This window comes from Barbatula barbatula, assembly GCF_947034865.1.
Source record: "Barbatula barbatula genome assembly, chromosome: 20".
Classification (NCBI taxonomy): Eukaryota; Metazoa; Chordata; class Actinopteri; order Cypriniformes; family Nemacheilidae; genus Barbatula; species Barbatula barbatula.
Window position 1 is genome coordinate 16,855,509 of NC_136783.1, and position 27,160 is coordinate 16,882,668.

General features: G+C 40.2%; 1 protein-coding gene across 1 annotated transcript in view; it reads left to right on the plus strand.

Annotated features, from left to right (window-relative positions):
- The window catches only part of diaph3 (diaphanous-related formin 3), a 214,110-nt gene that overhangs the window by 167,970 nt on the left and 18,980 nt on the right, over positions 1-27,160 (plus strand). The window contains exon 27 of the mRNA XM_079482660.1: positions 313-375. Within this exon, the coding sequence (XP_079338786.1) occupies positions 313-375 (63 nt within the window). The remainder of the gene's footprint in view (positions 1-312; positions 376-27,160) is intronic.

The window sequence follows — 27,160 nt, forward strand, 5'->3', positions numbered from 1 at the left end:
CACTATCCTAGCATATCCACGTCCTCTCGCATTACAGCAGTTGATGGAGTGTAATGCAGCTGACCACCTTCAATAGAAATCATTATGCTGTCTGGAGAGCCCAACAATATGAGCAGTCCAATCAGAACTGGCTGTTTAACGCTGCAAGAAACCTGAGCCGTTCTTTAAAGTTTAGCTTGTCTCTCTGGACACGATGGAAGAGAAATCCAGTGTAACAGATAAAAGTTTGCATTGCATTGTGTGAGTGTCGGTTTGTGTATGTGTGTATGTGCAGCTCTCACTCTTGTCTTGTCCCATATCCCAATTCTGCAGATAATCCAACTCAGCGGCTCAGCATGAGTCCACAAAGACCTGTACTGAAAGACTACAACCATGGTAAAATCTGAATTTACTACGATTGAGGGAATGAAAGCATTTCTCTCCACTGTTTGCTTGCGTCGTCTCGCTTATCAATTAACCGCATTATTATCATTCACTAACACTGATGATCTGCCTTGGATGAATGTCTGTGTTGCCCTATATCCATCTAACATTGCTCTGTACAGTAATGGTCTTTCGTAGGTCCAGATCCAGCCAATTGCTTTTTTAAATGACTAATAATTGAGCTTCTGTTTTCACAAAAATGGTGCTGGGGCTGTTGTCTGAGTCCGTCTTCTCCAGGACATTTACAAACCTTTGAACCTACATTATGTTGCCTTGTGTTAAGAGTTCAATGATGACATAAACTAACTGACACCGGATATAGCTTTTAACTGACACCGTGTCTACACTTGTTCTAATGGGATTGTTGCGTCGTGCCAAGCCACATCCAGTGTGGACAAAATTTTAAATTATAAAGGGTTCTAATGCATTCTATTGTTTTTTGTCGCATCCGGTGTAGACACGATGTGACACCTGATATAACTTTTAACCGAAATATTTCAATAAAGTCATGACTCATTGTAATTCCATTACTTCCTTTCGGACCAGAAATCTATACCTAAAGAAAAACTGTTTGTTTTGAAATACAGTGGTTATCTAATGCAGACAAAAAAGAAGCATTTAAAGGAACAGTTCATCCAAAAAGGACATTTCAAGTTGTGTTCTGATGAACACAGAAAAGGATACTTGAAAGAATGCTTGTAACCAAACAGTTCTTGGCCACAATTGACTACCATAGAACAATTTCTTTGTTCTGTTGAGCACAATAATTGCTGATGCACTTTTGACTACCATTATAATTTTGATTACAAATTTTGTTTGGGTGAACCGTCCCTATTTTGATGTGACCAGACAGGTTGATTTTCCAACAACTCCAGCATCCTTTCAGTGTAAAAGTGGTAAGAAAGACCACATTTTGTTTTCGCTATACCTGAATGGCTAATTTCCCTTACCTGTCCATTGCATGACTCCGTCTCTTCTATTTGCTTTTAAGTCGTTCCCTGTGTTATATAAGCCAACCGGCTGCTTATTGCTCTTAAATGATGTCTGCTTGTGATTGGATGGTGTATGTAAGTGTCACTGTCAACAGGGTCATAATCAATGTCATGCGCCCACTGCCGTTACCGCCAGGTGTTAATGTGTCATCCAGGATTTCACTGTGTGCCGTGAATGCCACATCTCCAGCCAAACAGCCCGAATGCCCAGAATCAGTGGGAATGCTTTTGCTGAAGAAGCTATTTCACTTAATATCGTTTGTTGACACGGCTCTTTTTATACGTTCTCACAGATAGGCCCAATCGCAAAATTGCAACGTGTTGCGCTCTATTGAGACATCCGTTCAGCAACTACATGACAAGAACTATTTTAGCGATTCCTTGTTTTTTTGTCTGTAATGAATGGGTTCAGCTTTTGTCAGATAACGCGTTGTCATAGAGAGCACGTCACATGGGCTTCACTTTGATTATCTAGTTCTTATGTCAGATTTTCATTGTACAAGTTTTTACACAACATTGTTATTCGGTCGAAAACTATGTTTGCCGTGAGATGTCCCCGTTTCACCTCTCAGCGGCTGAAAACATCAAGATCCAATAAATCAGTTCAGTTTCCCACTCTCGTGTACATCTCTGATCTTACCCTAAATATGCATCAGCAACGTAAGATAAACAGACACGGCTGTCTTGTCAAAGGTTGCTTCATAATCGTTATCAAGGCACTTAAAAAATTAAGCTGTAACCCCATTAGCTGTTATTGGTTTTAATAAGAAACCCTGCAAGCATACAGGAATACAATTACTTCCAGATCTCCTCCCACGCCCACCCAGAGCACTGATAAAGTCTGCTCTCAGCTCCCACTGGTGTTCTCTTACGACTTATCTCAAATTAGATTGGAGTGCGGAGAAACGAGAGAGCGAACAGACAGAAAAGAGATGGAGCGAGTGAGGAAAAGGAGAGAGAGATTTGTAGAATAGAGCTCCGCGTCTATATGCGCGCTCTCATCCTGATGCGATCCATCATAAGTGAGACTGCCGCAGCTAATATTTAACTCCCCTCATATGGCTCTCAGCAAAAAGTAATGAAGGACACAGGGCATTCTGGGATATCAAGTGTGGCGCCCTCCCTCCCACGCTCCTCTGAGGCAGCGGAAGGGAAGTGGGAGTCTAGCCATGGGGCAGGCCACTGCTGCCCTTGTCCCGGCGTTTTCATCCCTGCCCTGGCTGACTAATAGAGCCCTGGGCATGTGTATATTATAGCAGGCCGCTGCAGTCGGGCAAACCCCACAGTTGACCGAGCTAATTGGTTCTCATCTAACACCAGGCTTCAGTCTCATTCATCTTAATTTTAACCATGCCATCTGCTTTTTAAATAAAACTACTCTGTGTCTTGTGTTATGCACACAGAGCGCACAGGGTGAGTTCTGTCTCTGAGGTGCTTGTGGTTGTGGAGTTCTTTGTATATTTGTCATATATTCATGTTATCAGCTCACTTATAGATAGGCTTGAATGGATTCTGGTAAACATGAAATCTCCAACCTATTAGTTTCTAACCTGATGTTCTTGAGCTTAGCAGAGTATTTAAAGTCGGACCAGACATTTTTGGAAATTGATTGCCTCATGAAAAGCAATGTTCCATACCATAATGGAGCCCGATCTGAATGGCAGTCTGCTGTAGTTTTCAAAGAAATGCTCCACTCCTGTAACTCCACTTACAGTCTATATTTGAGGAGGCTTTTTGACCGTGACGTTGAGGCTGAATGTCAAGTTCACCCTTAAGACCATCTTGACATACCCTAATGGTAATGCTTCTCGTTTAAAATGTTGTCATTATTTGCTAACACCCTACCCTTTATGTCAGATGTCTATCCACGTATTAACTATTGATGAGACTATAAAAGGGTTGCATTACCTAAAGAAGTAACCTAAAACAAATAAGATGTTTCTGTTTTCTTGTGTCAATGTGGATTTCATGTTTATTTCATGTTTTGCTCAGGATTGTCGATCGCTGAAGAGTTTTTTTAAATCCCCAATACTGTTAGTTTAGGGCAGCTGTAGCACAAACCTTACAATTGGTGGTGATGGTCTAATACATCTGTTTGTATATAGGCAAGTGAAATTCTGATTGGTTTCAAGTGTGTTGAATCTCTCCAGTATGTTTTTTTTTTTTTGTAGCAGATTGACAGTATAATGAGTGCAGTGGGAAAAGACCAGCGGCCAAGAAACTGAACATGTGCTCCGAGTATGTCAACCTCCTTCGTGTCGCCTCTGCCTTTCCATAGTGTAAATACCCCTCGGTAATTGATCTCCGGGGCTTTAGTGTTTCACGCTTCAGCGGAGCAGGAAAGCGGATTAAAATCAGACACATCTGTAAAAGGAGACATTGTAATTAACCACAAAAAGTGAACTGGTCAGGCCACTTGTGTTTGTGGGGGGAATGTCACCCGTTGTTGGCGGGTATGGAATATGTCTCTGTGTCTGTCAGCCAGTCAGACTTGTACGACACAGGCCGAAGCAATAAGAGTCAATATTGCATTTTCCTGCTAGGCTTATGGGAACGAGAAGGCCCATATTCCCTTTACACAAGTGGATGGATAGTCCATTTAAGAGCCCTGGCGTGTGTAATCTATTGAGATTCAGGTCGTTGTGCTTTTGGCCGCCTATTTGTCTGTTCCTTTCAGCCAGTCACGAGTATAAATGCTGGGGTCAAAACACACACTCACACATTCTAACATCACTTCTTTTGTGGATTGTGTAAACACCCAAAAACTGCGCTGTGGTCAAGATTGAGGGGTAAAAGCTCCCACGGTCTCTTTCTCACTTTAGGAGCCTCTAAGGAACATCTCTCGCATGAGTCCCCCTTTTTCTCCGACTTGATCTAGGCCTGAGGCTACACTTTAAGCTTTTAAGTGTGACCGTAACCCTCCACCTGTCTTTTTCCTCTGGATGAAGATAAAGATGCTTTATGACTTGAGTGACCAGGGTTAGGATAAGACCTCCAAACAGAGAGAGAAAGTGAATGGATTGAGGGAGCGGCCTGGCTCTTAAGGGGGCTTGGGCTTCAGAAATGATGGATTGATTGTGTTTGACCGCATGGAGTGCTTTGAGTCCACATTGAAATTGGTTTAAGAAACCGGTTTTAGCTTTCCAGGTCACTCTTGTCTTCGCTGCCCATCACAGAGGTGCCCTATTGTGCTGATAACAGAAGAAATCACGATGTACTTTAACCTTCTGTCTTTGATAGAAACTGAAAACCCTTAGCGTTTAGACTCTACACACTGATTAATATTCCACCCAGCAATGATCATGTAACATATTTCTGAATTAGAGCTTGAAATTGATTTTATAGCTGGCTGGGAAAGGTCACGCCATGCTTGGTAAATGGAGCCAATGGAAGGTCTGCAGTGCTAAAGGTTTTATGGAAGCACTTGATGGACAAGATTGATTCTATGCATAATCTTGGACGTCTGATAATTGGCAACCAGTGGTTCATATGTGTCATGTTCCTTGGGGAAGTGCCCCCAATTGTTTTTGTTTAGGTAGGTTTTGTCCCAAACCATTTTTAAAGCAGTTCTTTATTTACAACAGCGATGTATTTAATACATATATGAATGGTGACCTTTGAATTATAGGTATTGGACATGAATGCATGAACTTCATCCACAGAGTTGTTTTAAGTTTATTTTACAAGCGTTTCACTGTTTGAGTGAAGCTACCGTCAAACACACTGAAACTCAAGCGTCCTCGTGGTGACCCTCCAAAATAAAAGTTTGCCCTATTTGAACCAGATGAAATAAAGAATTTACTTTTAGTAAATGTATAAACTGTTGTAAACTCTATAGTATACTTTAATATTTACTGTTGTAAGGTTAAACAATACTATACAATACTAATACCCAAGAATTTCACAATAGTGAAATAATTACTATATTATTCAATTACAATTTAAGGATTTTCTTATGGACATAGTTATTTACTATTGTATAGTAAAACATTAAAAATACATAACTCGGAAACAATTAAAACTAAAAAACTAAATCATTTGGCCCTAATTTCTCCATCTGTATTAAACGTGTCCTTTGACATTTACCTGCCTATTTATGTAAAGAACTGCACTATTTATACTTGTGCTACAACTATTTCGCCTGTGCTTCAAAAATGTAAACCTCTGTAGCACTGGTGCTATGTGCAAAAATATTAACGTACAGCCCTGCTTATAGATGGTCTGTCTGAGAGCACAGAGCATGAATTGTACTTTGATAACTCCTATTTATATAATGTATAATAAAAATAAATTTTCTTTATATTACTTAACATTTGCCCAGTAGGCATAACTGTCAAAGGCAGGCATTGCTAAAAGTACACTAGTCAGCTAGTCAGTTAACAAACCGTGTGATATTATTAGCGTATCTGTTTGAACAGTACTTAATGTCTGTTTAACCTGATAAATATTAATGGACCTACACCATGTCATATCACAACCAGCATGACTGCCCTTGCTACTTTTTTGCGATGCCCATTAGCGTAATCCCATTTTAACTTCTAAGGACATTGAAAATATATATGAAATATAATGACTTGCTAAGTCATAGATTGAATTGTTTTTCTTAAACGGCTTAAGCGAAGAGACCGTAAATTACAATTTCGCCCCTTATAATCCGGTTATACAATTCTAACCACATTATAACCCTTTCAGTACACGCACAAAAATGAATGTCTCAAATGATTTTATTTTAAGCAATGTGTCTATTATGAAATCCTTCTCATAGCATCAAATGGCTTATACTCTGTCAGGCTCTACTGGAGAGCCACACTGCTGATGTAGAGAAAATTTGCTTCAGGCAAGAGGTTTAGTGATATATTCTCTCTCTCCCTCCCTCCCTCCCTCTCTCTCTCTCTCTCTCTCTCTCTCTCTCTGTCTCTCACTGTCTCTCACTGTCTCTCACTCTCATTTGTGCCTCATCCCATCTCTCAGGCTCGAGAGCCTACAGGGCAGGAGAGAAATAAACTATAAGAATGAAAACACAAATAATATCAAACTTATTCCAGTATGTTCTGGCTTTGTGGCATTTATCACTTCCAGATACAGAGCGGTTCTGAAGAAACAGACTTGTTCCGAGAGCCCGCAAGCTGTTGCAACACAGCCAAAACAGATCTTGTGATATATAGATTCGTGGCATTTAGTAAACAGTACATACATTAAGAAATGCATACTTTATCAGCTCTTTTAATCATGTGGTGACAGTTACTACAAGGACGCAGAGTTGTCAGACTGTGCTCATTTAATTTCTAGCTTCGGAAAAGGGTTCCCTTACTTTGCATTGTTATCGAAAACAGCTAGAACAAGTATCGTTGTGAAAGTGCATAAGTATAAGGCTTTGTTTTTTACATCTGATTTCTTAAATGGATTTATCATGATGAATCAGGTCTGCGCAGCGCCCATCAGTGCAGGGTTTTATTTAAACCCCCTATCAAAGCGGTGAAGTGCTCCATAGACGTCTCATTTTTCCTTTTCCCTCCTCCTAATGTGACAGAAGCAAAGAAAGGGGGAGGAAAAGCAATATTTAATCAGTGAGCTGAAATAGAGAGAATTGCATTCCTCTCCTTCTTGCTCTCTAATTGATGCTACATGTCATTGTTCTAAAAGTTGGACTGTCAGAACTCTTGATTTATCCGTGTTTTAGAGCAATGCATCATCTGCACCTCACATACGGGGCCTCTGCGTTTCATTAGAGTGAAAGATTAATTCAAGAAGAACCCGTTGAGGAACATTGACTGAATGCACGCACATGCTCTTCCAGTACTGTCGCGCGTTTCGGCGTCTCGCAAATAGCAAAAATGTCATACGCAGTGAGATCAAATCTGATCCCATTAAACTCCTCAGGGCTGGACAAACACAGCGTGTCCTCTGTCAGCTCTCTACGCTCTCATCCATCTCTACATAGCTGTTGTGCTGTTTTTCTGAACGCTGGCTGCATCTCTCCTGTAAATCAAAGCTGTTCTCTACTCACAACATTCTTGTTGTTCATCTGTTTAAAACGAGTGTGCGAGGATGGATCGTTCACCTTGCCTGCTGGAGATGTGAAGATTTGTGTGTTATTGAGGCTGGAAGTGTTGTTTGTAAGCAGAGATGCTGAAGTTTCTCAAACCAGAGCGGTGTGCTTGTGGAGTTATAGGCTAATGAAAGCTAGCAATGTTGAGAAGTTGAATACTAATGTGCATTGAAATGCTTGCAGAATGCAGCATGCAGCTAAACAAGTTATGAAGGCTGTTGTTGGGGTCATTATTATTATTATTTTTTCTTTATATGAATAAGAAGAAAATCAACTTTCACCCTCATGCTCTTCTGTTATTCTAGACCTGTATGACTTTCATTGTTGTTGTTGGGAAGATGTTAGGCAGATTTTATGTCCCTTTAGAATTTCCCTACTAAATGTATCCACCAATACGATAGCCGATTATATATAGTGATATCTGCCAATACAGATACATTTTTATTTCTTAACTTCCTGAACATTTTTATTTACATAATGACTTTTAATATTTAACATCAAAAAAGTTATATTTCTTAACATTTTTAATACAGAGCACAAATTCATTGCATTCCTTTCCTCCTTTGACTGACGTTGTGTTGTCCCTGATCATCAGATGTTGACATTATGGATTATGTGCCATTTTCCATGTCTTCTGAAGCCAGATTTAGAGTTTTTTAGTAAATAATTATTAACATTTTGTTGCTCACAATTGAACCAGTGAGATGCTTCAGCCTTTCGTTGTATTTCATCCTATATTTGTCGTCTATGGCAAGAAAAAAGTACCCATTTGGAACGACACAAAGGTATGCACGTATTGACCAAATTTTCTATTTTGAGGTAAACTATTTTTTTATCTTGGCCTACATTCTCTTTCTCGCTCTCTTTTTCTCTCAGACATTTTCTTACACTCGTGACAAACAGGAGAACGAAATGGAAGCAGGTAGTGCTGGAGCAGAGAGAGGGAAAGAGCCCTAACCAGCCTTCTGACATAGGGCAGACTGAGCTCTGGGTGGCTGGCTAATCTCTGATTACTCTCCTTTCCTCCATACAAACCTCACAATGACCCAGCGTGTAATGCTGGATACACTGATAGGCCCTCCTCTGGACCCTAGGGCTCCAACCAGGAGAGACCGGACAGATAGAGAGGAGAGTACAGTCGTGCATAAGAAGAGATAGGCACAGAGAATAATTTATAGGGAATGGGTATCAACTGGTTTAGTGACTAGGGAACGAAAATAAGACAAATTTGGAGCGAAGAAAGAAACGACTTTCACATTATTCAGTGGAGTATAATGACTCCGATTTAGTCGTAGTAGTGAAATGAGTGTGAGAATTAATAAAGACTTGGTTGAGTCAGCATGGGTATAGTAAATAACAGGAGAATACCAGTACATGGTGGGTGCCACAACTTTTTCCTATCTTTCTCTTAATTAAAACAAATGATGAACACACCTCTCAACCGCTGAAATGCATTCTGTGGGTCTGCATGTATATAATGTAGTAAAAATACAATCACACATACAGTACAGGTATGGAATTGATATCACATAGTTTTGCTCACTACACTGTGTTCTGAGGTTTAGTATGGTCTTTCACACAGGCTAGTCTCTCTCTTGTTACTTTAAAGCGATTGGTCAGGAGCTTTAGGTTTGGTCTGCAATCAAAACACGTCATTTGTAGATTAAAAAAAAGAGAGAGAGAGAGAGAATAATAAAAATTAGAGGGGTGGGTGAATGCGGTTGTATGGGTTTTTCAGTTAATTGAATTTTATACTCCCCTTATCTCAGAGCCGCATACAGACCTACCCCTCCCATAACCGCTCAACACAAGATATCTCTCTCCCTGCCACAGCATGAGGGAGGGACGGCTGGCATGCTTCCATCTGTATTAAGCAAACCTCCACACGCCCTATGCTGCGAAATCGCCTCATGATTCTGAAACCCGGACCCCATACACACCTGCCATCTTTGTGTATCATCCAAAGGAACGTATGGAAGTATGAACTACAAGCAAGGGATGCGGCGTTACACAAAGCGCTTACTAAAAGAAGAGAACACGTCAGGGTGAAAGGAAGTCTGAAGCGCTTTGATTTGTTTAGGCAAATAACACTCTGATTTGATTTGCTGAAACGGATGAGAAGGTACTAATCATGGCCCTTGTTTAATTATCCATTCACACTCTTTGTCTGCATTTTCCTCAGTAACAGAAGAGATCTGAGGTGGGCTATGCAGAGCGGGTGCTCTGTCTGGCGCAGGACCTGTTGTAATGCCACGGATGTTGCCATAGCGACAGAGTGGGCGACCGAGTGGATTGGTTGCGCGAGAGACACATGTTGAATGCTGAACAAGGCTGTTTGTGCCATCGGTTTGCACCGGGGAAAGGAGCAAGGGAGGGTGGGGATGTTTTCTGCGGTGTTACCAGTGCTGAAGTACGAATGTTGAATTTAAGCTCAAGCTCTACGGGAGGGTAACGTAGTCAAATCCTCAGAAGCTTTTTATGAGACGGCTTCTGAAAATAATGAAAGCTTCACTCAGCCTGACTGGCATCATCCTCAAACTCCTTTTCAAATCCAGACCATGACATCCCCAATCTGAGGCTTTTAGGGGATCCGCGTCTCATTGGCCTGCACAGTGTCCCCACCCTGCCTCCTTCTGTTGATCTACAGCCTGCGGGTGGAGCCTAGTGACATTTCGCGTCAGTGAAATTAATCTTGGGGTGTCTGGTGGGTGGTTTACACCTCAGGCGTTTGCCTGTGGGGCAGATCCCCTTCTTTCAATGTGCTCTTAATACCGTCTTCAGCCCCTTGTTGTGGCCTGGGGGCTTAGTCCTAGTCGTGCTTCCCTAGGCAGGTTGAGATCATTAGGGCAGTGCTGTGATCACCTCCCTCTAAGGTTTAAATTAGGCAGACCCGCCTCTCCGGTTGTAAAGTGAACCCCGCCGGGACTGTTCCACTGCTAGACTTCATTAACATCATCTCATCAAACATCATGTATGGAGCAGATCTACAGTGTGTTCCCAATGCACAGCTGACAGGTAGAGGTGCAGGTGGTTTCCACAGAGTATTTGTAAAGTTTCATCTTGGTTTTATTTTCCATCACTCGCTCTGTCTTTAGATCCCTGTAAAGAGACTGTGTGGCATGAGTTTTGTGTTCTGTGAGTTCTAGCAGTCATTGCTGTATATTCAGTTAGATACATTTGCAGTGACATGCTGCACAGCCTCTCACAGGAAGCATCAGATTGTAATTACATAGCTTGACGTTCCATTGTGTTGGTCTTGAGAGATTAACAAATCCATTTCATTTTCCTCATTTTCTGTCTCGCTTTCTCTCTCTGTGTCACTCACTAGCTCTGTCCTTGCCGTCTACTGCCTACAAAGAAAACTGCAGTTGAAATTCTGGGACTTTAGGCCACGTTTACACATTGAAAAAAGGAAAGGTTTTCTTTTGAGTTTTTGAAGTTTCACGTACACACGACAACATTATCAAAACAATCCGCATTTACACAGATCCGCAAAAATGACTAAAACACTGTATTACGCATGCAACGCCAGTAGTTGGCGACATCACTTTGTAAAGAAAAATTACCAGAGTCCCTGACGATTGATTTGACGGTTTATTGGAAGGCGAACTTCTGTCAACAAAGAGTCCAAATAATACAGAGCGCTGCAATTTTCCTCATTCATAGTGAAGAGAAGTGTGCGCACATATACAAACAAGATGGCAAAAATGTTGGACATTCGAAAGTTTTCCTTCCATCTACTGGTCCTCCCGGGTCTGATTCAAAAGCGCAGTTTAAAAACCCTTTGTCACCGCGAATGAGTGTTAAGATTTTGCTGTAGGTCTCCACTGGTGTAGTAAATCTACACTGTGCTGGAGAAGAGTTAACAAACTATTGCGCAGCACAAAAAAACCCATGTAATCCGCCATTGTTGTATTTGTTTCTTCTTCTTCATTGTGTTTTGGTGTACACGTCCATACCACACCCCCACACCTAATACGCATGCGCACGATTTTGTTTTCTCATTCTTGCGTACTTCGAGGTTTACACGTAAATGAAACTCGTTTTAAAAGGTTTGCGTTATCAGTCCCCTAAAACGCTATTTCCGATTAAACAGACAGCCAAATCGCATAAATTGTTCTACGCTTTCACTTGAAAACGGTCTCGTGTAAACGGCCCCTTAATCAGACAGAGATTCCTTTTTTTAGATAACACTACAATTTTAAAGGGATAGTTAACCCCAACAACAATTCTGCCATCTTTTCAATTTTTTGAAGAATGTGGGAAATAAAACAATTCTGTTAATTATAAAATGATTAAATGACAGAATTGTCATTTTTGGGTGAACTTTTAATTCTAGTATTGAATGAAAATGAAAACATATTTATAATTAACACGTCTCAGTATATATTAAATAGTAGGCAGTAGTCTGTCCCTTTCTTTTTTCAGTCCCCTTAAACATTACACAATCTAAACGCTGTGTGCTAGATGCAGGAGTACAGCACTTTTCACCCTTAACGCACAATGAGTTTTCCATTCATCTAATGAAGATAAAAGGCAATTACGTTGGTCTTCATTAACCCTCATTTCCATATTAAATTAGCCTTTTCTGAGAAATTGGGTTTGCGTATGTGTGCTTGTGCGCTTCTTTGTCATTACCATTATTGCATGTTGGTGTTTGTTTGGTCGATGGCTAATGAATGAGAAACCGCAGAAGTGAGACAGAAAAGGCTGTGTAAAATCTGCCTGATGGATGCCTCAGCCATGAGATGCCCCGAGGAAACCACACACGCTCTGCTTAAACAGTAATATTAGGCTTGTGTTTCTTATATGCCAGCCACATCGCTGTTTCTCTAGAATCTTAGCTCGGGTTGGCCTGAGAAAAACACTCATGAATTCACTGTTGCGAATGACCGTTTCCTCACACGGATTGTTTGTAAAATGTTTGACATTTGCCAAAGTTTAGATTTGTTTTATACACACTGACGCATGTGTATCCAGGTGTAAACCTGCTGTGTGTGTGTGTGTGTGTGATATTTGTCTGTCTTAAGTGCTGTAAAACAGTATCATACCTATTTTAATATTTATTAAATGATCATCTTTAACCTTTTGGATTGTGTTTTGATGTTTAAAGGGATTGTTCACCCGAAAATGATTATATATTGCTCTGTGTTAATCAGAATAAAGGAATTTATACAGATCGAGGGTGAGTAAATGATGAATTTTTATTTTCGGTTGAACTATCCCTTTAAATCACTGTTTTGCCCAGTCTGTCTTGCTGCTCATTTTGGCACTGTTTAAGAGTTTCATTGGCAAAACATTCTTTATGCATGTAAGACAGAACCGTTTCATGTAATAACACAGGGTGGTGCAGTGCTTTTTTTAGTCCCTTTATCATTGTGCATGCACCTTTACATTATTTATCCTTATTTTATCAATATTTAATAGCATCTTTTGCTTGGGCCAAAGTCAATTTTTACACAGAATTGATCGGTTGACCTCCACTGTGGTTTGATTTTAAAGTGTGAATCAGCCACCTCACATGAGATTTCCAAACCACCCCACAGCTGAAAACTCTCCCTCCCTTTCAATCCGTGTCTCAAACGTACCCATTTCCACCTCATCCCATCTTCTCAGGATTATCGCACCTTTAATGGCTGAAATCCGCTTTTGTTCGGGGAAGATGGGAGGATAGAGAACGAGGCATAGGGGAAAAGAGGAGAGAACAAGCGTTCCTGCATCTAATCCTCTAAATCTTGCCGCCACTGGTGCTGTAACAGGGGAGGAACAATAGTGAGAGGAGAGAGAAATGGGGGAGTAGTGTTAGAGGAGGAGAGGGACACGTGTAACCTATCCATCAAAGGAAAGGTGTAACGTCCAGACAAGAGATGAAAATGTGATTTATCAGGATGGCGGGCAATTAGGCCTCTTCCTGCAGCGTGCTGGCATTTGCATGGGTACATGCGTGTTCGTGTGTGTGTTAATAGTGATCGAGAGCCATTGTTTGCTGCTGAATATGTATTGATGTCTTGCTGACATTTGGCTGGGTTTTGCTTAGCTAGTTAGATTTTCCAAATGGCCATTTAGTCGCATTGATCGATTGCCTTTTCACAGTTCGGAAGTTGTGTTGTTATTATTTTAATAATGCATTATTCTGCTTTTTCCAAATAAGAGCCAACCATTTTTAAGCACCTTAAGAAGTCCAACTTCTACCTTCATGCAGGAATCCACACAGCCATTGATGCACTCAAGGACAAAGCAGCCCAACCCGGAGTCTTCGTCTTTAAAAGATAATTACCCGTCGGTGAAAAGATGAAGAGCGTAAAAAATAGATCACGAAGATGGCGGTGTCTCTGATCACTTCTCTCGGAGACCTGCACGTCAGAATTATCAAACGCGCAAATTCAACACCGCCGTTTTCATGTGCAAATTCCACTTTACACGTTGACAGTTCAGATGAGTTTCGCTCTCCTCGACTTTCTCTCTTTATGTCCTCTACATCTGCCTTCCTCTTCTCCTTTATTAGCATCAAATGTAATGCCTCTAATCCTCTTAATTCTGCCGAAAGAAACCACACAGGACGAAAAAACAATTGACGTCTGCTTCTTTTGTGAGTCAATAGTTCTTTTAAAGATGCAAGGAGAGATTAGTAAACAACAACAACAGCACAGCTGTTCTGAACTTGCTTTGAACAGAGCTGCTGTCGTGCTGTGGGGCAGTCAATGGCAAACTGATTAAAGATGCTGAGCTAAAGAACACAATTACAGTTTTGTTTGTCTCTCACATATTTGTAGTGGACTGTTGTACATGCGCATCGTCTGAATCTCTAGCGTTTAGTAAGATTCAACAAATCAAATGTTGTTCAACATCCTGTTTTTGCTACAGTTTTAACCTGCTTTGAATTGAAGCCTTCTCGCTTTTCTTGTCTAGTTAGACACTTCTTGGCCTGTTTGAGCTGCAAATGCATCTGACCACCTGATCCAATTAGAGTACTAGAACTAGCTGTCTTACAAATCGTGAATATATTCACGGCTGCAAGGCCCTGACTTTATTCCCTCCATAGCTCAGGCTCTCAGCGTTTCTCAGAGGGTTCCAGGGGAGCGGCAGATGTGTTTGTGCAGATGTTGCTCAGCCAGGTGTGTGTGTGGCTGAGGGGAACAGACAGGAGTGATGGATGCTGCTTGCTTTTCGGCCCGGTGCTTTGAACTACTACACACTGCGGGTAAGCCTTTGTGTGTTTGTAGCGTTTTTTTTACCCTTACACACTGTATCCCCCCCCCCCCCCCCCTCCGTTACGTTTTCTGCGGCTGTCGTCGTTTGACTCTTTCACGCAGTAGCTGATTAGTTCTGCATATCTGTAGAGAGAGATCTGGCCTTTACACTACAGGCTGCTCTTTTTCTAGCCACTCTGAATGCCACAGCAGAGTCAGGGTGTCTGAAAGGTCACATGCAGGAGTAGGATCTTTACCTAAGTGCCTTAGAAAATAGCTTACCAGTTGCGGTCTCCCGATAAAGCATAATGTTATTTGTCAGCCTGTCCGAGATGGTTAGGCCACGATGCCCTGTGAAATGTCCGTATTAGCGGGACGGGGTGAATGGGATGCAAGTTTGCGCTCTGTTGTGTTGGCTCGATCAGTTTTTAAGTCAAACAGCATTCACAAGCCTTTTTACGATGGTAATATGTGTAAAGGAGGATATTCAGTGAGATAAAAACACTTGTTTTTTTGTTTCTTTGGGAGTTGGTTGGCGGGTCTTTTGGGGCAGAATGGAGCAAGATTTGAATGCCAGGACTTTGCTCCACATTGGTGTTTCATTAGGGGAGAGTTTCAAAGTTTACTTTTCCATAGCATCTTACCATGTTTCTTTGGGTCAAGCTTTTGCTAGCATTATTTAGCAGTGCTGTCAAATCGATTCATCACGGTTAATCGATTCCAAAATAAATGTTTGTGTTTATATATATTTTATATATACAAGTGTGTGTGTGTGTGTATATATATGTAAAAACCTAAAGTTTTCCCGTATCTCATGCACATATACATAAATCTAATAATCAATAATCATGTTTTTTTTATTGTGCATTAAAATCAAATTGCAGTTTTGTTGTTTTGATTAAGTAATAATACCTCAATAAATACAGCTAAAACTATTTTAAAGTTACCTATTTTTGCTTTTCTTATTATTATAAGATTAGCTTATATAAATTAGTAACATTATATTCAATTATATTAGATTATAAAAGAATTTCAAGAAAGTTTTCATCATCTACAATAGGAAGCCTATAAGACCAAAAGCCTTCTTAACCTAGGTGACTTCATCCAAGATATAAAACTTTACTACTGCAGTTCATTAAATCTTCATTACATTTTTATTGGAACAATGTTAATTGATATGCGTACGACTAGGAACGTGTGAAGAAAGTAAATGTGGTCAGTTATACATTTCTTTGTTTACTTTAAAGACGTAGGCAACCTGTAACTGAACTACGACACTACAGCATCCTGACCTACGCCTACATCATGCACCTGCCAGCAAACACATCAACGCGTTCGCCTCGTGCGCTCGTGTTCGAGCAGAGGAAGAAGAGCAGGATGGAGAGAGAGAGATGTGAAGTGAAGAGTGATAACAGATGGCTTAGATGACAGGCCTCTCTATCTCTCGTTTTCTCTCTCTCTGATGAAATTGTAGTTGATTTATGACAAATGTCAGTAAAAGCCTCTTCTGCTCTGTCGCTGTCATTCAGCAGCCCAAGGTAAGCAGGTTCAGCCATCAATCACCTCACGTTTCCGTGGAGATACGCTATGCCTCCAATGGCTCCTGCCCACTTCCCCGCCAGGAACCCCAGTGGTCTGTGCGGAAGCGCTGAGACAAACAGGAAGTGACACGGATTCTCAGAGGCATTGGACTGTTGACGTTAGCTTGAAGAAGGGGAGGGAGTGGGCGGACCGTCTGGGAATTAGATGAAATTGTTTTTTGTTTGATAAGAGTGTGGCGCGAAGCGATTGCGTTTGTATGTGCATTTGAATAATAGCGAGAGAGAAAAAACTTGGTGTGTCGTCCCTCTGTAGGGACTCGGCCAAGCAGGTCTTGTGGATCAGTAATGCCATGCTGATGTATTTGGCTAAATGCGGTGACAGCTCCTCAGGGAGATACACGGTTTGTTCCTGCCAGCTACATCAACAACCCTGTCAGTTACACCGTCTCACAGGTTACACTGTCATTCCTGCTCCTCTCAGATATTATTATACCGCTGGTGTGCCTCGCTGTCCTTCTGATGGTTTGAAAACACCTGTTCTCTGGTTCAGGGTAAGGGTTAGATGTCCATGGCAACCTCGCTGACACAAACATGATCAGAGGAGCCGTTGGCTCAACGTCTGTCTTTCGTTGCCATGGCAGAGGGTAAATCGCTGTCCTAATCAGGTCAAAGGTCAGCTGATGCTGGCAGTGTTTTAACAGTCAGGATTCACATGTTAGCGAGAGATGATTGGCCTTCTCTGCCTTTACTCATCTTTGACCCATGGTGCTGTTTTGTGTCCTTTCATGCTAGGGGTTTTCTGATAGAAAGATGGCTAAAAGCTGTATAGACTTCTACCACTTGATTTCCTTTTTTTCCACGTGCCTAAACATTGTTTAACCTCACACATTGTTGTGAATGTGTCTTCATGGGTGCACTTATAGGTTTGTTCTATGTACTGCTACAGTCGAGCGGTAACGTGAGCGAACAATTACAGCTCCTAATTGTGAAAGTTTTTTATTTTCCGGAGACAAAGGTTCGCTAGCTGCTAATTTGCCAGCGGGCCACCAAAGCAAAACAAGTGACCCAGACTGGAGATGGTGGTGAACTCTCATTATAACCTAATCAAAGACAAATTAATTGGCTGCCCTTGTTGTGTTTTTCTCATTTAAAGCCTCAGTGAAGGATGGTATTTTAAACCCAGCCTGACGACAGTTTCCTGGTAAATGCCGAGCTCAGGACCTCTCAGCATCTCCAACCATGGCTGTTTTATTCCCTTTTATTTGTTTCCTTATATGGAAAACAATAAAAACGCATTCATTTTGTGTGTCTCTTAATGGTTTTTTGTTTGATATGCTGCGGTACGTGTTTGTGTGAGACAGAGGCCCCTGTGTGGTTAGTTAATGAGGGGCTCGTGTGTTTAAGGGAATGGAGCATGTAGTGGGGTCAGGCCCTCATATTTAAGATTGGGTGTGATGGGAGAGCTGAAATCATTCCCTGGACTCTTTGTCGTACATTTTCTAATTGTAGAGCTAATTTAGTGCTACCGGGAACCTCCCAAAGGAACCACACTCTCAACAGACACTTGCGTGAAACGAACCATTAATGCTAAATTATAAGGCACATCACTATTCAATGTGTTTTATGATACTTTTCTATGTTACAATAGATATGCATGCTCTCTGCTTTGCACGTTTTTAAAAGTCAAGATGTCAAATCACCCCGCAGTCCCAAATTTTTGGAGGTTATTTCTCTCATGTGTCCTTGGAGATTGACCACACGTTTCTACTCACGGTCCTTTCAACATTAACTATGTTACAGTTTTTTTGCCATAAAATGATGTTTGTTTGTTTGTTAGTTTTAAAGCAGCTAATGTTGCTGATTTCAGTGTCATTTGCTGTGTGAAATGTTTTTTTTTGTACCTTTGTGTACATTGTTCTTGTCCAGCGTAATGTCCATATTCTTTCGTATATTGATTCATCTCTTCATATGCCCATCTAGTCAGGCATTCATGCATTCACCTGTAAAAATCTATTTTGTGATGATCCCTTCCTACCTTTTATCCTTCAATTTCTGTTTTGCACTCATCCATTTTTTCTGTAATCTTGTTGGATGGAGTGTGGCGTAAAGGGCTGAGTGCTCCTCTATTACTCTGAGGTTTGGCTTTGTGAAACAAAGCAAAAATCAACACCCACCATCTCTCTCTCTCTCTCTCTCTCTCTCTCACTCTATCTCAGCTATGTTTGGAAAAGAATACTACCATACTCTTACTTTTTTCTGAAGTATATCGTATGGCAGTTTTCTGTTTGCCTGAATTATGTAATGTTCTACATTTGCCAAAATGTGCAGTACACAGTATGAGAGCATACTGAAATATAGTACACTAGTACATAATGTACGTTTACATAATTTGCTTTCTTTAGCATACTATTCAAACCTGGCCAACAAGTAGTACTCCGTAATATAAGTAGTGAACTGGTATTCCATTCTGAACACATCTTTTCTTTGTTCCCGCTAGATTTCAACAGGAGATCTGTAATCCCTTACCAGCTGTCTCTCTCTCCCAATTAACTACAGTATGGAGAACGAGAACAAAGAAGGATTGAAAATAAAAAAAACAGATTACAGTCTAGCTTCTTTACATGCACAGTTAGGTTGTATATGTAGTATATGAGATGGTATTAGATTGATTTTATTTCCCTAATTTCTCTTTTTTCCTGTTTTGTAGTTGAATGCTAGACTGTAGTTTCTCACTATGCAAGAGACCCTTCCCACTGTTCATAGAATGTGTATATGTGGACCAAAATTGAGCTCCCTGTGGGCAAAAAAAGCTTATGAAGCAGGGGTATTCAATTAAAGTTTTTATATTTTCCTCCAAACGGAGGTCCAGACAATGTTTTTTTAAATGAATAAATATTTAACCAATTAAGCCCAGTTGGATATATATATATATATATATATATATATATATATATATATATATAATCTATTTTTATATCCACACAGTATGCATGTAGGCTACTGTATGTATTGTAGGCTCTATGGCTTTAGTGAAATGCCCTCTTAACAGAAGGCTGATAATTAATATTGGTAAATAAAAAAAAATCCTGACAACATACAATCAGCAAATGTAATGAATGCTCTTATAAACAGAAAACATATTTACTTACTAAATTAGCCTTTCCATGCCATTTATAAAAGATCTACTTCTATCTTTAAAAAATGTCCCAATTAGAATGTTGTTCATTATATGTCACCTTGCTTGTGAAAACCAGCAAAAGTCGTTTACTGCCTTCTACATAAAACAGACATCCTACAGAATATTCTGTGAAAATCGAACAACAATATCTTCAATATTGACCGAATAATGCCATTTCAAAGATTTTAATCTTAGTGAAATTCATCTTTGATGCTTGTTATCTAATAATTAATGAGATTATGAGACTGCATTTTCTCAGGGTCACAAATGTTTACTTGCTGATCAATAATGCTAATGCTAAATGTAGATAAAAATGTTAATATCACAAATTTGATTGGAAGTTTGGAAACGTACAGGAAACAGACTGACAGATAGATGCTTTAATAATGTTGCATTTTGTTTACTGTTGTGTGTCCATTTACTGCGTGTATGCACTACTGTTGTTCATGTGGCGCGTCTTGCGGGAGAGAAGCGGGGCGTAATGGGTTAAAATGAAGCACATTTGGCGCTATATAAAGATATTGAGGATATAGCGGCAAACGATCAGTTTCAAAACTTAAAGAGCTGATATGATTCACCGTTTTGTAGACACGCGGTTCATTTTAAACAACTGAAATATTCAAATGTTTTAACGGTTTTGGCTGACTCTCGCGGTCTTAATGGATCGAAGCAAAGGTCTGTATCTGGCCCGTGGTCCGCCAATTGAGGATGACTTATAAAGTTAACAGAACTATATTTTGTGAAAAAAGGCAAATGTTTGGGGTAGGTGATAAAATATACAGTTGGTACAGTATAAAAATCATTACGCCTGACTGTGCCCACGGAGATAATAAACAAGACATGTGTGTCGTGTGTGCACACCCTTTTCATTTGATTGTTTTTACAAAATACTTTCACTCTTTTACTCTTACCTTTTGTATATTGATATCACGAGCGACATCAATATGAAGGTGTGTGTGTTTGCCTGACACTGCTGTAGCTGCATTCAGCTTTATTTTTTGTACTTATCTGACACCCTCTGTGTGCTATTTGTGTGTGTGGGATGTCAGTGTGTTCATAACTCTGTGACACTAGTAAGTGTTCCTGTGGTCTCCTGGGGAGTGATTATAAAGCCCAGAGTCAGTACAATTCTGCTTTGTGTCATCAAGCCAGACTGAATTAGCTTATTCCTTTTTCATTCTCTCTCCCTCGCTCGCTTTTTCTCTTTTCTGAGCTGGAAGTCAGATACATTTTAAAATGATTGATAAAATATAGTTCATATTGTTATAGTTATATAGTTAATATAACTAATGCCACCTATGTATAGTAGATAATTCAAAATTAAAGGGATACTTCACCCAAAACTTTTAATTCTTTCATCATTTACTCACGTTCAAGTTGTTCCAAATTTGTATGAATTCTTTTTTCTGATGAACACAGCGAAAGATATTTGGATGAATGCTTAACTCCAGAGCAGATCTTACTCCCCATTGACTCCCATAGTAGGGTTTGTTCAGTTAAACACAAAAGACAAAATTTTGAAGAATGTAGGCCAGCAAACAGTTCTGGAGCACATTTAACAAACATTGTATTTGTTCTACTATGTATGGTTATAAGCATTCTTCCAAATATCTTTCTCTGTGTTCATCAGAACAAAGAAATGCATACAGATTTGGATCAACTTTAGTAAGTAAATGATGACAGACTATATAAGATCTTTATAAACTATATAAGATCTTTCACAAATGTTTGGACAATTGGATTAGGTAATTACAATAATATATATTTTTTGTTGATATTAGGCCATTGCTTTAAAAACGTCGAAAGGTTGCACGCGCAGTTTCTGCCAATCTCATATTATTCTTGAGTACAAATAGAGTAGTATTGCATACTTCTTATCTTCAAAGAGTATTTAGTTTGATCACATTTATAAAAGATGGATACAGCCGTACAATTATTTCGGAAAACAGACGACCTCCTGAGGGTGTGCGGTGGGAGGAATTAAATCACGAACACACAATACATCATCGCATAATCCCTACATAATAACTGTTAATTCACTGTAAATCTGTGCATGTACGTGCGCAGATTGCCAACAAAACACAGATATACGACTTCATTTCACTTACAGCATGCGGTTTTATGTCCACCATCTTTTAGTGCTGGGAACGCTCCATCTATCAATTTCAAACGATCTGCAGATCGACCGTTATATCCATAACATCCATCACTGAAATGCTGTGAACAAACACACACCTCGATTTCTCTCACTATATGAAGAGTAACGAGCTGCAGCTGCAAGCCCAAGAAAAGTTGTTACGTCATTTTTATCATGCTCGAAAAAAACTTTAGGAAACCTATACGAACCTTGGGGGAGTCTATAGAGCACAGAAATACTACGTAATGCGTCAAACTTATTTTTTGACAAGTTGACCATGTTAAGCATGAGAAGCCAGCATGTTTAACATTGTGAAGAAGTCATGTTTTAACACCGTTAAATCACACCTTTAAAGCGCTGGACCCAGAGTGCCTCACCATGGCAATGCTAATGTGCACTGAACTAATTGAAAGCAGTTATGCAGTAATCAGAAACCTGCCGAGCGACAGTTATGTTCATTAGAGACACTGCTGCTTCTACAAAGAGAGAGAGAGAGAGAGAGAGAGAGAGAGAGAGAGACAAATGCTAAAAGCAGATTTTCCACTAAAAATTCTAAAGCATAAAAAAGGTCAAGTTTTGGTCTGAAAATGTTAAAAGCTTTAAAACATATTGATAGAAGTCTAGCCAGCCCTCTGCAAGTTAATTTATCAACATCTTGGTCAATTTCCATCAATTTGCAAAAAAGAAAGAATTTCCAATGTCCAGCCTGCCATTGATTGACTTGTGTGCACATCCTTGATCTTAAATGATTAACTGTTCCCCCGGTTCAACCCTTACTCTACAAATACATTCAAATGAATTCTGCACATACATCGTGTTCCTCAGTCTCTTAAACCCCTGTGCTTTGTCTCACCAAACGCTCCACGGACTACCAATGAGAGACTGAACGCTTGCTTGACCCAGATGATTTGAATATCAAAGAGCTTTTGATCAGTGCAATCACTTCTTTGTCAAGAAATATTCCTCCTGAACAGGCTGTGGTGTGTTATAGGTTGTGAGGTTTCAGTTGCCATAGACACCCAGTGGAACCTTATCTTAAGATTTGTATTTAAAGGGGCCATCTGAAGAGTAATAGCCAGGCAGTGGAATGCAGGTACTATGGCTCTCCTGAACTGAGTATCAAAGTTAAGCTTAGGTTGCTTGAAGACAAAGAAAATGAGTTGAACAAATTGAATTTGTCCAGACATTTTTTGCATTTCAGTGAAGAATATCAGTTCTCGGGTACACTTTAATAGTCAAAACACCTCCATTGAATGATCATTAAGTCCCCACGTCTTGCAGTATCGTGACAACAGCGTTACCTTGAAATGCCGTGTTGTTATTCAGGTAGAAAATGTAGTCGGCTTAAGTTGCTCATCTCAAGATTCTATATACACCGCTTTTCCGTCACGACCTACAGAGAAAGCAGACCATAAAAAACAGTTTAAGCTAATGCCAAATATAGCCCTCCTGGTGGCAGATTATATAACGCCACGCCCTGAACGATGACTGGCTTCTTCCATTATGGAAATGTAACGTAATGGCAAGCACATTGTCTTCTCTTGTTGTTGTGCATGCCTGCACTGTTGAATGGTTGCCATGATGAGATCGCTCATGGCATCTGCACAGGTCTCTCTCCCTCACGGTTCAGGGAAAAACACGGCCAAGCCGCCCTCTGGGGAGTCTACAGTTGCACACATTTGTTGTCTAGCCCTAGGTCTTTGGCTACCTCAGAGGAGGCCACCTGCTATTCTTTTTTACTACACTGCGTTGAGAGGGGCGGTCTTGTCCTCCTTTCTGTCTGTTTTTTCTTTCCAGTTATGTTTTTCTCCCGCTCCCCCATTGTATCCATAATATCTGTAGTCTGTGTTGTGCGGAAAATCCCCGAAACACTGACCTGGTTTAGAGCAGAATTGAAACTTTTATACTGCTTGAAATCCTAAAATGCCTAGATTATAATGGGATGAGGATAAAAGTGATAAAATAAAAGGGAATGTGCAACGGTGTTTCACGTGTTCTTACTTCTTACAATGTTAAATGTGCTGTCTTCTCATGCTTGACATGGTAAACGCGTCAAATAATGAGTTGGATGTATGATGTAGTATTTCTGTGCTCGATACACTCCCACAGCATTCGTATAGGTTTCGGGAAGTGATGAAAATTGAAATGAAAATTCGCTTCGTAACAACTTTTCTTAGTCCCTCATGAACAATTTTCCCAGAAAGCAACCCCACGCGTAAACCCGCCAGAGCCAGATGAAAGAGTGCACCTACACATCAACGGAGGAGAATGGGAGAAGGAGCATGCGGACAAACTGTATCGCACACATGCTACACTATAACATTTATTCCTGGCACAGATCGACTACCACATATGTCGAACTGTACAGCCCTGTACATGCATTCATGCACTTGCTGGTGTTCATGATGGAGTGTTGTTGCAGTAGGTATATGGCAGAATATTCTGGGCCTTAAATCCAGTTAGTTCCTAATGAATTTGCACTGCCGTTCTGACAAGTTGTCTACCCCCTTTGACACCGAAGTGCCATGTCTTTTCCCAGTGTTCTCACAGTGACGTTGAAGACAATCCCATTGCTCACCCTGCTAGGTAGAGCATCACCTCTCATGTTACACCTGTCAGTCACATCGCACCACCTGCCGTCATGTGATTTCCGTGTAGTCCAGGGTAGAGAACACACAGAGACGCAAGCCAAAGGCAAAGCTGTTGGTTACGTAATGAAACGTTTGCAGTTCAGTGTTTGTATTTGACGGACTTAGTCAGTGTTAGAATTAGCATAATATTGTTACACGCATATGGTGTACATTTAAACTTTGTTAAGAGGCTCATTCAGCAGAATAAAAAATGAATCTCCATTTGAAAGCATCTCCTAAACTCTCATAAACGATCTGGACTTTCACCCAGTGTAATTACAGCCTAATGGGATTTTAAATCAGCACTGGGAAACTGCATTCATCAGCACTGCCCAGACCATTTCTCCACTAAACAGCCACAAATAGCGTTATGAGAGCAAAAGGCAGAACGGAATAAGAAACAAACAACAGGAATTATAGCGCTTTTTCTCCTCTCTGTCAGCCTTGCCTGTTCGAATGTGCCCGTGATGCTCAAAAGTGCTGTCTAAGCAGACTACTCATTATAGTTTTTTAAAACGGCAATTGTTTTCCAGATAATTAACTGTAGGTGTTCTGATATACATATTCAGTCCGAAACGGCCACTCACATGAAGCTTTCTCTGTCTTATATTTTCTCCTTTCCTGTAGACTAAACATTATCCTTCTGGCACTTTGTGAGGTGGTTTGGCTTGGTGCCTGTGTGTGTATATTTTATTGCATGAGGTAAATGCTGTGAGTTCATCTGCAGGCGAGTGACTGAATTCAAGGTCAACCGTTCTAAGAGTAATGCTGCTGCTTTGACGTGACCTCATCACGCAGCCATCAATCTCACTCGCTTGATTGAATTATTAATGACCGGACACACTTACTGTACATTTTTTATGTCACGACTCCCTGCATGTAGAAATTGTGTAAAGCGTTAAAAACTCTCCCTTTTAATCTTATGCTTTGTTCGTGTTATGTTGAATAGATCATATTTACGAGATGTGGCATAAAACATGCAAAATGTTTAGTTGACTGTAGATTTATTTGAAATGTGAAATATGAATTGTTTATTTGCTTTTTATTTACAACAAAAATGATGCAGCAACATCATCACAAAATCAGAGATTTTGTCATTTGCTTTGGTTCTGTTATCAGCAAGTAAATGGCAATGTTCCCCTTCTGCAAGCTCTATATTCAACAGCAAATATGTTTTGAACGCCTGTAATTTTGTCACCTCGTGCAATTGAGGACAGATAATGATATGTTAAATCGCTCCTAATTAGGCTGAGATGTTAGGTAGTATGTATTATATTTAGTAGTAAATGGGATGCATGAATGTGTGGTCGAGTAAATGGTCATTAGGAACCCCTGTATAATTAGACTCTTTTTTGTTCACCTGACCCTGAGCCCCCACCTAAACAGAATACAGGGGTTTGGAGATGAGCTTACAAATGCACCACTCATGAAAAAAAAGCATCAGACGCGACAGCCAAAGCCTTCCGTCTGAATACATCTGGCAGCGGTACCGGTGCTTTAAAAGGAATGAATTTAAAGACGCAATTTTTCTGAGAGCTATCTGTCTAACGGGACTGGCTCAACGCCGAAACATTTTTTTAGATTTTTGGATTAAGGGCGTTTTGTGTTTCTGTATTCCTCTTTCTTTTCCAATCTGTGCTTGTGTGTGTTCTAGCCTGTGAAGTCTTTTACCAGAACAGTGGTATCGTATCTCTCGCCAGTGCTTTCAGATGAAAAAGCAGAAGAGCTTCAGGCTGAGAGAGGGGAATCCAGTGAGCTTGAGCGAATATGAGAGACGGATGAAAATGAGCGCGTTTGTGTTCGGACCAACATTTTTTCCTCACATTCTGTTATACATTCACACATCCGACTCTTCTGGCTCAGGTTGTGCGCTCCTATCTCTCCACTTAAACTCATGCACTAGTTTTATTTCTCTTTAATGAAGAGAGCGTTCTGAACTGACTGCATAAATATCAGTAATGGTTTGAAAGCCTCTGCAAGTCTTTATTGGACTGATTGCTCATTTGCAGAAAGAGAGAGATTGTTCATTCCATAGACGAGCTCTTTGAAGTCTGATTTCAAATGCTTTGTCTCATTTCAGAATGGACGAGACAGTCTTATTGACAGGACTGTTGCTTTTCTGGGTGAGATTTGCTTTTGTAAAAGCTTCGATCTCTCCAGGAGGTCTGAAATACGTCTCATCACATCTTTCCTTCATAGACAGACATATGTTTTTCATCTTTTACCATTTATACTCAACAGTCCATCAGGATCTGCTTGATGTTAACAGGATTCTTACTGCTGCTTTTTTACCTCTTGCACATAAACTTCTTGTTTCATCTCCTAGTGACCAGAAAGTTTTTCTTGATTCCAATAATAGCACAAAAGTAATAAAAACCTATTACCTCCAGGGTCTTCATGTTTCAAGCTTCTGTTCCAAATTGTTGTAGTAAAAGGTCTCTTCTCCTGTCCTTTACACCCCCGACCTCTGCTGTCTACACCATCATTATCAGCCCAGACACTTATTCCTCAAAGGGTCTTTGAGCCATTTTTCAAATCTGTGTGAACTTTTCCCCAATGTACTTAACCCTGTGGAGAAAACATCAAGCTACAGCTTTGGGGGCACATTAGTTCATGTTTTTTTTTGATTGTCTGCACTGAAAAAGCAAAGGATGGATGATTTTTGACTAGCTAGAAAAAATGTTTGTCACATCGTGAAAGGCACACTGCTCAGATGCATGTGACATTTAGTTGCTGTGTACATTTCTCATTTGCTTCAACAAAATGTTGTTTTGAGATCTTTCACTTCCTGATCCCATTCTGCCTCTGTTCCTCCCAAATATTTCCCTGCGTCATTTTCTAACTGCCCTATTAATTAAATGTCACAATTCCTTCAAAAAAGCGATCAATTTAAATCAGAGGCAAAAGATTCAGTACTCATGGGAAGTCAGGGATGTCCTGACTCACAACAAAAATCAGCTAGAGAAAGGTGTAAATCATCTTTTGAACTTTTTGACTGTGTGCAAACTCTTCGTGCATTT